A 14,616-nucleotide genomic window follows, 5' to 3' on the forward strand; every position below is an offset into this window, starting at 1 on the left:
TTCTAACCTCAATACCACACAGAACAGCCTTTCTTTAAACCACTTTTCAATATCTTCAATTCTCAAGTATCTCAAAACAGAAAAATTCATTTTAAGAAAATAAAAATTACATGGTTTCAATGTGAGTAGAAAGAATAAACCAGTATGGAATATTTCCCTTATGAAAGTAGCACAGACATCTGCATGATCAGCCTACAATACTCCCTTTAAAACAGGATCCAAAGAAGTTAATGCCTCTGGATGATGATATTAAAAAAAGTTCTTTTCACTGTAAGTATTTGTCATTTTAGCATACTTTCATAGAATTCAGTTTTTCTCTAATAACAGCTAAAAGTGTATGAAAATTACGAGCAACATGAGCCACCATGAAGGGATAAATAAAGATCACCAGAACTTCCAATACCTGTCAAAATATGTTTGTTACAAAATGGATGGTAAAACTTAGAAAGAAAAGGAAAAGAGAAGAAAAGAAAAGGCGAACTAAAGATAAGTACCATGACCTTGAGAATAAAATTAAAAGAACCAATAGTAAAGCAAATTAAACAGAATGAAGAAATCAGTTAAACTTCCATGTAATTTCATTTTTATTACATTCTTAAAATACTTTGAGATGTACTCTTTTTTTTTTTTTAATTTTTTTTTTCAACGTTTATTTATTTTTGGGATAGAGAGAGACAGAGCATGAACGGGGGAGGGGCAGAGAGAGAGGGAGACACAGAATCGGAAACAGGCTCCAGGCTCCGAGCCGTCAGCCCAGAGCCTGACGCGGGGCTCGAACTCACAGACCGCGAGATCGTGACCTGGCTGAAGTCGGACGCTTAACCGACTGCGCCACCCAGGCGCCCCATGAGATGTACTCTTTAAGACACATAAAATAGGAAATAATAACCCAATAGAGAACTAAACATTGTGATAAATCTTCAGTGTTTTCCATTAAACATTAGAAAATTAAATACATTAAATATATTATAATCCAAAATTCAGTGACATATTATAAAACTAATAATACCTAAGTGCCAATACCCTGGTAAAGATTTCAAGATGTTAAAGGAAGCACATTTTGAATTCAGAATGGCTGGAGATGAAAGATGTAAATTTCTATGTCATTAAAGAAACGAGATTTTTAATTATAGATCTATAGTTTTATTAAATAACTTCAGCATCTGTCACATGTTGTAAAAATAAGCCTCCAAAAGCTTGTCACTAGAATGACTTCATAGAATTTCAGTTTGGTATCTCATAAAACATATTAATCTGTACACACTCTAGATTATTCTTGGCATATACTTTTTTTTCAAATATTTATTTACTTATGTTTTTATATATATAATTTATTGTCAAATTGGTTTCCATACAACACCAAGTGCTCCTCCAACAGGTGCCCTCCTCAATGCCCATCACCCACTTTCCCCTCTCCCCCACCCTCCCATCAACCCTCAGTTTGTTCTCAGTATTTAAGAGTCTCTTATGGTTTGCCTCCTTCCCTTCTGTAACTTTTTCCCCCTTCCCCTCCCCATGGTCTTCTGTTAAGTTTCTGAGGATCCACGTATGAGTGAAAACATATGGTATCTGTCTTTCTCTGACTGACTTATTTCACTTAGCATAACACTCTCCAGTTCCATCCATGCTGCTACAAATGGACAGATCTCATTCTTTCTCATTGCTTGGCATATACTTTTTTACATACATCTCTTCTGAAAAATGTGGTATAAAATCTTAAAAGATTACTCAGCCTCAGAGGGAACACTCCCTCAAGAAACTGTTGAATTAGTTCAGTTATTTAATGACACAAGAACTCTTATAACTTTAAATTACAACTCTCCAAACCTATCAAAGGTTAAACCCATAAAGAATGAGCTGGTGAGCAGAAGCTGAAGTAACAGAAAAGATCAATAAAGATAATTGGAGAGAGATAACTATTGTCCTTAGGTCAGTGATTTTATGGCAGCCGAGCTGCACACATGCATACATATACATTCTTATATCACTTACACACACATATATGTAGTTTTTTCCTACTAATCCACATCTAAAGACATGGCATAAATAGAAAGTAAAAACTATGTTGCTCAGACTAATTACGGATTAAGGACTCATAAAGGCTGCTATAAAATACATTGGAGGGAGCAGGAATGACACAAATAAAAACTTTGACTTTAAACCAAACAGATTGTGTATCTGTGATTCACAATGCTGAGGTGATTTAAGAAGATACTAAGAGATCCATCATAGGATAAATGTAAGCTAAACAAACAAAAAAGTTTGATTGAAATATAAAGTAATCATAAAATACATTTTTAAAAAGCATAAAAGATCTATATAATAGGGCTGGATATATTAGTTTTATACTATTCAGTTTAAAATATCTTCCCTTTAAAAGGGGTTTTATGTGACTATAATAGGGATTAATGCATCTTACCCTCCACAGAAGGTGCCTGATCCTGAGCTGAATACAGCATATCCTTGAAAGCCTATTAGAAAAAAGAAAAGTTCATGAAATCACAAGTAATCTTTACACTAAAAGCATTTGAAGCTAAACAATTACCTCTTTTTCAATATCCAGATAGTGACTACATGATTCCCTAAATTGAAAATTTAATAAAATACTTCAATTAACTTTAATAAAGTTAAAACCCAAATATTATACTTTCATATCAATCCAGTATTGTCCAATCTTTAAGAAAATGGCTAATATATACATTTTAAAAATTAAAGGAAAAGAATGAAAAATCTCCTGAGAGATCATAAACTCTCTTGACTAAAAGAAAATGGTGACAGAACAATGGTCCTTGAGAAATACATGGAACACTGCTTAAGAAAATATAAAACACTAGATACAAATTTTTTAAATTATAGTAACATAAATGTAACATAAAATTCAGCATCATTTTCAAGTGAACAATTCACTAGTGTCAAGTACATTCATACTGCTATGCAGACAATCTCCAGAATTCTTTTTATCTTAGATACAAATATTCTTCAATGGAGGTTTGGAAAGTCCTCCATATGAGTTACAGGTTTATTTTTTTTTCCCAAACCAGTGAATTAGCTACCAACCATATTTAGGTAATTTGGATCATTGCAGTTTGGTCTCCCAATCAGTGGTCTGGGCCAGGACTGAAAAGTACTTCACTATACCTATCAAAATAGTAGAATCAATCAAGTGGGTAAAGCTCCAGTGCTGACGAGCCATTCATAAACAGGTGGCTTTATCCAGTTCCACAGCTTCAAAGCTTTAAATGCAATCTAACCTTTGGTGGTCACCCAAAGTGGCCTCCAGCATTCCTCAACAATTGACATTTGGAGTCAGACAATTTGTTGGGGGCAGGGAGACAGTTCTGTGCACAAGATTTTTAGTACTATCCCTGCCATCTAGAGACCCATTAGACTCATCTAGATACCAATAGCAATGTCTCCATCAAAGCTTTGTGACAACCAAAAATGTCTCCAGACACTGCCAAATGTCCCGTGGGACACAAAATCAACATGCCTTGACCCCCTGCCCAGAACCACTGCCCTAGAGTCACTAAAGCATATAAAACCCCCCAAAAGAAATAAACCTTGAGGGTGACCCATTCTGTATTCAAGTCTAGTAAATTGTATTCTTCCCAGGTGAATTTACCATATGCTTTATACCAGTCACCAACCTGTTAGTTCTATTACTAACCAAGCCTGACAAGATACAGTAAAAAAGATTTCCAGTGAAGCAAGGAAAATTAACAACTTTAATTCATTTTTGTTAATTTTAACCTATGTTTTATAAAAATTTTTGTAGGGAAATTATACTTACAAATTTTTAATTTTTTAATGTTTATTTTTGGAAGAGACAGAGAGACAAAGCATGAGCAGGGGAGAGGCAGAGAGGGAGGGAGACAAAATCTGAAACAGGCTCCAGGCTCTGAGCTGTCAGCACAGAGCCCGACGCAGGGCTTATGAGATTATGACCTGAACCAAACTGGAACACTTAACTGATTGAGCCACCCAGGCACCCCTATACTTAAAAATTTTAACATCATACATGTTTAAATCTGTAATATTCAGTAAGATTTACTATATAAAATTTGAGTTACAACAGTAATGTAATTGTGGTATAATAAAAATATTTGCTGTTTGTTTCAGGTTCCTGGCATAAAGCTCTGAAAACCTTTGGAATCTATTCTTTTGTGTACTAATGAGATAGCTCATGGGGGGTGGGGGAGGAATGGGGAATGGCTCTGATATAGCTTCAGGATGGGGGCTGGTCCCCAGAAAAGCCAACAGCCTGATTAATGTGATTAGAGGGCTAAAACTTTCAGCAGCACCCCCAAATCTCTGAAGAAGAGAGAATGGCTGGGGATTGAGTTCAATCACCAATGGCCAAAGATTTGTAGTCAGCCAGACAGAAGTGTGGGTATCCTGGGTACCCCACTTATAGCTGGTATCTCAAGCGAGAGTAGTTTTGTGGGACTATGCCTTTGCCCATGGGGTCTGGATATTTAGTGTAGAATTGAACTAAGTTACTAGATACCCAGTTGGTGTCAGAAAAAAGAACTGGTCAGAAGTAGTGACAGAAAACATGTAAACAAAAACCTTTTTTACAAAATCTTCATTACTGGGCCACAACTTTTCTAAAATTGCATTTGAAGCTCAGCCTCATCTTTACTGACCACTGATTCTTAAACTTATTTGTGTACAAAAGCCCTGAGTATGATAAAGGTATGGAATTTCTTTTAAGAAAAATTTATATCAATTCATTATATTCTTTACAATTTCAGATGTCTCAGGAACCACTAACTTCTAACCTAAAAAAAAGAAGTTAGTCCAGAAGATTTTATCCAACCTCAGAAAGACTTTATGTCAGTGTGGATTAGGATTTTTTAATTTTTTTTTAATGCTTATTTATTTTTGAAGGAGAGACAGAGTGTGAGTGGGGGAGGGATAGACAGAGATGGAGACACAGAATCTGAAGCAGGCTCTAGGCTCTGAGCTGTCAGCACAGAGCCTGATGCGGGGCTCGAACTCACAAACTATGAGATCATGACCTGAGCTGAAGTCAGTCGCTTAACCGACTGAGCCACCCAAGTGCCCCAGTTTGGATTAGAATTTTATATTAAAGTCTTACACAAGTGTAGAGTGGTGGTTATGTTACAGTCTTCCATCAGATATTTTAAGAGAGTAAATTAATAGATTGCTTAGAGCAAAGTAACTCTCTCTAGAAAAATGTAAGGAACACACACCCAGCCAGAGAATACTTACGGAATTAAATCTATCGTAACAGCAGGTAATACTAGAGACTCAAATATCTGAATGAAGTGTTTCTACTTCTGGAGTATAACAGGCATGTATACCAAAATTAAATGATGCTATCAGGAAGCAAATAAACCATTAACGACTAGCATAGTGGCTTCTACACAATAGAAGCTCAATAAATAGTTCTTGAACTCAAAAGTATTTCTTCTTTGGAGAAAATTACTTTAAACATGAACAAAGCACACTGAAAATGCATACCAAGTAGTACCTTAGTGATGAAAATGAATTAAATTTGCAAAAGGAAAGCTTACCAAATTAAGTTTTTAAAAGACAATTAAAATTTTATAAAAAGAAAAATGATGATAGCCTTCATTTTGATTGTAAATCTGAGTCACAATTTCATTGCAATCAAAACAATTCTGGGTAAAATCAGAGACAATTATTTTTGCTTCTTACTACTTCAGTTTTCCCTTGAATAAGAGGCCTTCTAAGTTTTTTACTGTAATAAGTCTCTAGAGAACTCCATAAACAGGATACCTTTCTATTCCTGTGACAGGAGAATAGCCCCAATTAGGAACTACGAGGGGAAGAGCCTACAAAGTAATGTCTATATTAATTATAACTATAGATTGTTATCTACGATATGAGAGCATTTGCCTAGGAGCAGAATCCAAATACACAAAACAACATATTCAAAGAGTTTCCTCGATTTATGCTGTTTTACTTTAAAGAAATCCAGTACTTTATATAAAACTCCGAATTTGTATACTAAAATCAATATACATTCATGTGCATTACAAGAGATTTCTTTGATTTCCAAAGGATTCAAAACAATCTTTTATATCAGCATCTCTAAGGTAATCTGTTAAATTATTTTTGTTAGGTTATAAAATATATTAAAACGAAACTCTGTTAGTGCTTGTAAGAACTCATATAACAGTAAAATCTTACAAATTAAATCCAAACACAACAACAAAACCAATACTATTCAACCAACAACATTAATGTGACAGGAAAAAAATATGTTTGCTAAAACAAAATCTCAACTGGCAACATGAGTACAATGCTGTCATTATATCTGTTCTTCTGAATTTGGAATACCCATATGACTATTAGATGTGATATAATGCTCCTAGTTCCTCTCTCTACTATGAGGGAGCATAATACAGTGACTAGGAGCAATGGAGTCAGACGATGCATATGAAAACCAACTCTACCACTTAAGAGCTGTGTAACCTTGGGAAAATTAACCTCTCTGTATATCAGTGTCTTCATCTGTAAAACAGAGTAATCTCACATACCTCACAGGTCTATTATGAGAATTAAAAACTCTTAAAACACAAATCCTTATATTAATTATAATTCATGATTATAAATGAAGAACACTTAGAACATAAAAGATACTCAAACAATGTTAGCTAATCCTTTGCAAACTACCGCAAAACTTACATCATACAGTGGGCTGTAGCATCATTTGGCCATCTACTATTTGGACATGAATACATCATTTATGTATTAGATATGCCTCAGTCTTGTAGTAGTAGTACAGTATTCTACCTGGAGCCAACATGACCAAACAAGCATAAACACAGGCACTGCAACTCCCGGCATTTACCAGTTTATAAGATGGTCATCTAGATGATCTAGACTATGCTATTATATTTTTAGAAAATCACTGTCATAAACATACTATATTTTTAATTCTCATAACCTACAGACTCCTAAGAAAATACATGCAAATCCCAGTTTGCATAGCTTTAAACAAGGTCTCCTAATTATATTACTTAAACTTTCTGTAAGATATGTATCTATTGCACAAAATAGGGTATAGTTCAAACCTAACATGTGTGTTCAATAATACTGCCAATACAAATTTCTTATGTTGTTAATTTTTAATAACCCATAGTAGATCATCATTAATCTCCTTTCCAAAGCACAGGCAATCTCACAGGCCTTTCCACAAACTCAGATCAGAAACTAGAAAAATTTCTACTTCCTATCAACTCACCATTAGCCTCAAATATATACTACAAATATTATCAACTCCATCAATTAAATAACCTATGTTGTTCTCATTGGCTTCAATATTCACTCAAAGCACACTGGAATTTAATTATTGATTAATAAGCAATAAAATAAACACAGGCATTTAAAGAGGAAGGGAAAGGGATTATTTGTTATAAACCTTTAAAACAGTCATATTCCCTGTTAACAGTGTTTAATAATTAGATAAAATTTACATCAGACTTTTTTAATCCAAAAATTTTTCTAAATGGAACTCCTGAATAACAAAATTTTGATATATTCTTCAAAATATGTACATCATGAGGGGCGCCCAATTGGCCCAGTCAGTTAAGCATCGGAATCTTGATCTCAACTCAGGTCTTGATCCCAGTGGTGAGTTCAAGCCCCACGTTGGACTCTGTGCTGGGCATGAAGCCTACTTTAAAAACAAACAAACACAGACATCATGAGCTGATTTATAGCACCCCATAAATATTCTCCAATGACTTCTTTTTCAGTTTCTGCTTCCTCTTTTTGCATTCCCTTTTTAGTTTTTTTCACCAGAAATACTGGGTAGTCTGTGAGTAATGTGCAAGTCAGGTACATATGACATGGTTTCTTTGTCTCATCATCTAGAAATCAGTCATGTTTTCATGATATTAAAGTGTTAAGGACAGTTCTGTAAATCATGTTATATACCTCAAGAGGGCATCCAACATTCTCATATGTCCTATACAAAGAATCACCATCTAATGAATCTTCATTTCTATCCTCAAATAGAAATAAACTAACCTAACTCTGTTTTTGATGATAAAAATAATTTGTAAAGTCAATAAAAACTTACACAAATTCTTATAATCTAATATATTAAAGTTTAAAATTAATGTACTTTTGTACATACTTAATCCAAAATCTACAGTATATTAGGATTATGCACGACTCATAATTTTCATGGAATTTAAAGCACCCCATCAGCAAAAGGCAGTTCACTATGCAAAAGTTGTTACATTAAATTATAATTTCAATTATTAAATGTATAAAATATATATTATAAAACAGGAAGAACTAATTTGGAATATTCACATTTATAAGTTACTGCACTAATATATTCTGATATTCACTGACATGGCTTTTACTATTCTATGTAGATATCTCCCAAATCTGTATCCTCAGCCACATGTCTGCTAACACAAACTCAGAATGTCCAAAGTTCAATTCATTTCTTCCCAAAACATGCTCTTCTCATGTTCTGCATTTCTTTTAATGTCATTGCCAGTATCCATAACACAGAGATTCACAATCTTAGTCATTCAACAAATACTTATTGAGTACTTGCTATGTGCCAGGCACTGCTCTAAACACTTAGAATACATCATGAGGAAAATAAAAATCCCTGTCCTAGTGGAGTTAACATTCCTAATATTCTCCTTTTCACCCATGAGTTTAATGATCCGGTTCATTCAATGCCACTACCACAACCTCATTTACATATCTCCCGTATCCTTTTTACCTACACTATTACTGTGAACTCTGACCTGGTTTACCAACCTATAGATTTCCATCTCTCTAAAACATCTTACAACTCCTGCTTCTTCATCAATATTCCCAAAGCACCAGTCTGATTCTCCTGCTTAAAAACTTACAAGGATTTCCCAATGGTTATAAAATAAAGCCCATAATCCTCTGCTGGCCTCTAAGGCACCCAGGATGGTTCAAACTATCTTTCTAGGCTTATATTCCAAACTGAAGAAAATCACTTTCACTTTCACAATCTAACCCTAAAGCCAAAATGAATTACTTATTACTCATTTTAGGAACTTCAATATTTCTTCCATCTTTGCCTTTGTTTACAACTACTCTCTCTACTACAATCCCCCACCCTACCCACATCTTCTAAACCTAACTTCCAAATCTTAACCATTTTTCAAGGTCTAGATCAAATTTAACCTCTTTTATTCATTGTCCTGATTTTTCCAGCTGGAAATCATCACTCTCTCCTCTGAAATCCTGTAGTACTCTATTTGAAACCATTTATAGCACTTAATATTTCCACCTTATATTTTAATTATTTATCTGTGTCACTTGGTCCCCATATGACTATAAAGTATGGGAATTAGCCACCGTGCTTGTACTTGTATAAGAGAGGTGCACCATATTTATAGATTATTAATATCATCATTAAGGAAGTTACCATGCTTTATTCATTCAATGATTATTGGATGTCTACTCTGTACATTATGCCAGGCTCTAAAGAAAATAATGATGACTCAAACAAGAAGTCACATAAATAAATTATAACACAATATATTAAATACGTTTTAAAAAATGAGCAAAGCATATTGAAAGTCTAAGGCAGTCGCAATGGGGGGCAGAAAAAATAGGTGAAATATGGGAAAGAGGAGGACACCAAGAAGCAAAAATCAAGAAGCAAAAAAGAAACAATTAAACATGAACTAAGGGAATTAAAGATCTTCAAGATTTTGAGCCCAGGTAAAAAGAAGGATGATTAGTGACACTATTAACTGACCTGGAAAAACACCAAAGAAAAAACCATGAGCAAAAAAAGATAAAAGAGACTGGATGACAAACCACTTTGGTATCTACAGAAAAACTGAGATAGCAGACAGATTAAAATAGAGATCTACAGTTTATTTTTTTAATGCTTATTCATTTGTTTTGAGAGAGAGAGAGAGAGAGAGAGAGAGAGAGTGCAAGTGGGGGAAAGGGTAGAGAAAGAGGAGACAGAGAATCCCAAATAGGCTCCACACTGTCAGCACAGAGCCCGACATAGGACTCAATCCCACAAACCCTGACATCATGACCTGAGCCAAAATCAAGAGCCAGACACTTAACTGACTGAGCCACCCAGGCACTTCAGAGATATACAATTTCAAAGACAGGTCAGAGCTAGTGGTTAAGAACTGGGAATCACCTACATAAAGGTGACAGGAAACTGCCTAAGCTTGGGGTGCCTGGCTGGCTCAGTCGGTAGAGGTAGAGTGTGCTACTCTTGGTCATGAGTCTGAGCCCCACGCTGGGCATGGAACCTACTTAAAATAAAAAAGAAACTGCCTAAACTGTAGGTAAATATAATTTCTCAGAAAGTGAGAAGTGGGCCAAGGACATAATCTTTTGGAATACAAAGCAGCAGACAAGACAATGAGAAAAAAATCAGACATATATATATATATATATATATATATATATATATATATACACACACACACAGTGCCACAAAAATTAAAGGAGCATTTCAGGAAGGAAGAGATATTAGTCAATGGTATTGTAATAGTGCTGTATGGTGACAGATTGTAGATACACTTGTGGTGAGCATAGCCTAATGTGTAGAGTTGTCAAGTCACTATATTGTATACCTGAAACTAATGTAACAATGAAAAAAGAAAGAAGAGGTATTAAAAATTATCAAAAGTTGCTTAGAGAAGAGATATCTGCACCCCCATGTTCAGTGCAGCATTTATTCACAATATAAGGCATGGAAACAACCTAAGGGTTAACAGATGGATGGATAAAAAAAAAAAAGAAAAACAGCAAATAGAGTAGTGGTTATGACGGGGGGGGGGGGGGGGGGTGAGAGGATATCAGTTAAAGGTACAAACTACCAGTTATAAGGTTAATAAATTCTGAGGATCTAATGTATAGCATGGTGATTATAGGTAATAGTATTTTATTGGATACTTGAAAGTTGTGAAGAGAGTAGACCTTAAATGTTCTCACCACAAAAAAGAAATGGTAATTATGTGATGGGATAGAGGTGTTAGTTAATGCTATGGAAGTAATCATTTTACAATATATCAATGTATTAAATCATTATGTTGTACACCTTAAACTTACACAGTGTTATGTCGATTATGTCTCAATAAAGCTGAAAAATAACTTAAAAAGAAAACAAACATCTGAGCTAAGCAAAACAACAATCAAGGAAGGGTGCATAATACTCATAATTTTTCTGTATCTTGAGCAGGATGGTGAATATAGATGTCTATTCTGTCTAATTGGAATGTTATCTATCCATCTACCTATCTAATTGGAATGCTGCAACTGAATTATAAAGAAAAATAGCTAACGCTGGAATGCCTACACTCTTTCTACTTCAGAGCCTATATCTGAAACTATCCATATGTAAGATTTAAAAAAAATATAACCTTAAGTTAAAGGAAAGAAAAATAAAAAGCTGCTTAGAGATCAAAAAGAAAGAGAACACTAAGAGGAGGTTATTAGATCTGAGGATCAGGAGCTCACCTGTGACCATCAATCAATGGTTTCAGAAGAGTGATCAGGCAGAAGCTAGATTAGATTGGGTTGAGTACACATGAGAGCTGAGGAAATGATGGCCACAAATATCGATCAATAATAAAAGCAATCATAGTTACATTTGAATGCCTACTATCACATATCATTTTGAATATTTTAAACACACTACTTTAATATGAAACACAGAGCTTTAACTCCTTAATGTAAACGTGATTCTCATTTTACCATTGAGATCTGAAACTCAGGTTACTAAAGTATCCCACCCAAGTTTTGTACATTCTATAATCCATGCTTGAGAAAAAGACACACAGCCCGCTATTTCAAATGAAACCTTATTTTCTAAGATTTACTTCCAATTTTGGCAACTCAGTTTTCTGATATTCTTTTATTTCTAAAACTTTACTACCATTAGATTTTTATATCAAGTGAGGGACCTAGCCTCTGAGATGATTCTTCCAAAGATGAATCTTCCAAAGGATTCTTTCCTCCCAGTAGTAATGTTCTTGTGCAACCCCTCCCATACAGAATACAGCTGACCTATATAAACAATAGAATATTGCATAAATGACAGAATACTGTTTCCAGGGCTAAGTCATAAAAGACTCTGTGGTTTTCATTTTACTCTCTCTTGGATTATCTACTCTGAGGGAAGCCAGACTTTAAAAAAAGAAAAAAAAAAGAAAAAAAAGGCAGCCCTATGGTGAGTTCTGAATGGTAAAGAACTGAGGCCTTCTGAAAAAAAGCCCAAATTTGCAAATCACCAGAGTGAGCTATCCTAGAATTGGATCCCCCAGCCCCAATCCAGCCTTGAGATAACTGCAACCCCAGCTGACATCTTGACTGCAACTTCACACAATACCCTGAGCTAGAACAACCCAGTTAAGCTGCTTCCAAACTCCTGACACACATGAGATAAACAACATGAGATAAATGTTTATTATTGTTTTAAGCTACTAAGTTTTGGGCTATATAGATAATTAATACATGAGGTAGATTCGAAAAACATTTTTATATCACAGAATGTACATGTTATTAGATTATAACCAACATCTATCTTCTGCTCATCTTGATCAAAGTAGCTAAGATGCTTATCCCTATACATATACCAAATAATGGAAAGAAAACTTATGACAATTTTAAGGAAGTGATTTATTTAGCAATAATAAGCAAAATTGCATTCCCATATATCAAAGCCACCAACACTGTAATTTAACTCACACTGAATGCCCTTGAGAAGGCATACAGCCACACTTTTAACCTGAAGCAGGTCTGACAGAATAAATCAGCATCTTCCTTGTCTAAGGATGCTATTCTGACGATAAAATAAAGCTGATAACAAATGCTCTCTTCTAACTAATTAAATCTATATGTCTCGTTCTTACATTTATTGTGGTAACAGCTGTAAATTCTGAGGGCAGAGAGCAACCTCACCTCAATTTTTATAGGCCACGGCATCTAGCACAGTACAAATTTAAAATATACTGGTAAACTTCACAGACTTTGAACACAAAACATAAATGTCCGAATCAGCACATCAGTTAATTTTTTTAAGTGTTAGCTACTATTTTTATTGAGCTTTTATAGCAGTTCTAGTTTCATGAACTATCAAAATGCAAAGTCCTTCCTTAGTTTTCTCAATTTTCATTATCTTTTATCTCTACACAAAATTCAAACCATTTTTATTTACTAGACACAAGAAAAGTTCTTAATGCTTTTGGCTTCCAGCTCTCTTTAACATGTAAGTTTTATACAGGTTGGTAAAACATGTTAGATTTCTGCCCAAAAATAATAGTTATCACAACATAAAATTCTCACGTTTGCTCTTAGTAACAGTTTGCCAGTTTAACTGAACAAAAACAAAAAGGAATCCAAAAGCTCTGCAATATTGCAATACTGTTTCCAATGTCTATAAAAATTATAAACATGGTTTCTTTCTTTTTTTTTTTTTTTTAAGTAATCTCTACACCCAATATGGGGCTTGAACTCAAAACCCCAAGATCAAGGGTAGCATGTTCTTCTAAGTGAGCCAGCTAGGTGCCCCCAAAATGGTTTCTAATCTATGGGTCTCAGACCACTTCACAGCTTCAATTTCAGTACCACAAAAACTTAATAAATTGGGTATTCTCTGGAGGCTGAATAACATTTCCCACAAAAAAAATACTACTAATCAAAATACATTTGTACTTAATAAAATACTACCATATTTCATTGAGTCTAAGACATCATCAATTGTTAAAACACACCATTATTTTATGAATCATTAAGAAAGAAAAGCATTGCCAATTAAACTATGACATCTGTAAGATGAATCCCAATTTCAAAGGTGTTGGATACTGGAACATGGGAGTGTGCATCCTAGAATCTATGAAACACAGTAATTCATTTTGTCAAAAGGTAGTTTCTCAAGCAATGAATTCTTTTTTATTTTCAGGTTTATTTATTTTGAGAGAGAAGGAGAGAGAGGGCAAGGGGGGCAGGGCAAAAAAAGAGAGAGAGAGAATCCCAAGCTGGCTCCATGCTGTCAGCGCAGAGCCCCATGCAGGGTTCAATCTCACAAACCCTGAGATCATGACCTGACTGACAAGAGCCAGACACCTAACCAAGTGAGCCACCCAGGCACCCCATCAAGCAATGGATTCTACAAGTCCAGCTACCATCATTTGGTTTCCAAGAAATTTTGGGGCGCCTGGGTGGCGCAGTCGGTTGAGCGTCCGACTTCAGCCAGGTCACGATCTCGCGGTCCGTGAGTTCGAGCCCCGCGTCAGGCTCTGGGCTGATGGCTCAGAGCCTGGAGCCTGTTTCCGATTCTGTGTCTCCCTCTCTCTCTGCCCCTCCCCCGTTCATGCTCTGTCTCTCTCTGTCCCAAAAATAAACGTTTAAAAAAAAAAATCTAAAAAAAAAAAAAAAAGAAATTTCATGACACTTACAGAGAGTCTTCTTAAATTAAGTACTAACACCCTAAAATGTCCATTGAATAAATGAGTAAAAGTTACTTCAGTGGCTTATTTTAATAATGATAGAAATTAACAGCTATACTTTACTGAAGAGTATCTTCTATAGATCAGGCTCTTGCTGGTACTTTCATATATTATTACATATAATTCTCACAAT

The 14,616-nt window shown here is 34.9% G+C and overlaps 1 protein-coding gene across 1 annotated transcript in view; it reads right to left on the reverse strand.

The window, feature by feature from the left end:
• XPR1 (xenotropic and polytropic retrovirus receptor 1) overlaps positions 1 to 14,616 on the reverse strand; it is a 218,546-nt gene that overhangs the window by 188,235 nt on the left and 15,695 nt on the right. The window contains exon 2 of the mRNA XM_043568637.1: positions 2,420 to 2,471. Within this exon, the coding sequence (XP_043424572.1) occupies positions 2,420 to 2,471 (52 nt within the window). The remainder of the gene's footprint in view (positions 1 to 2,419; positions 2,472 to 14,616) is intronic.

Source organism: Prionailurus bengalensis, chromosome E4 (assembly GCF_016509475.1).
Source record: "Prionailurus bengalensis isolate Pbe53 chromosome E4, Fcat_Pben_1.1_paternal_pri, whole genome shotgun sequence".
NCBI classification, from domain to species: Eukaryota; Metazoa; Chordata; class Mammalia; order Carnivora; family Felidae; genus Prionailurus; species Prionailurus bengalensis.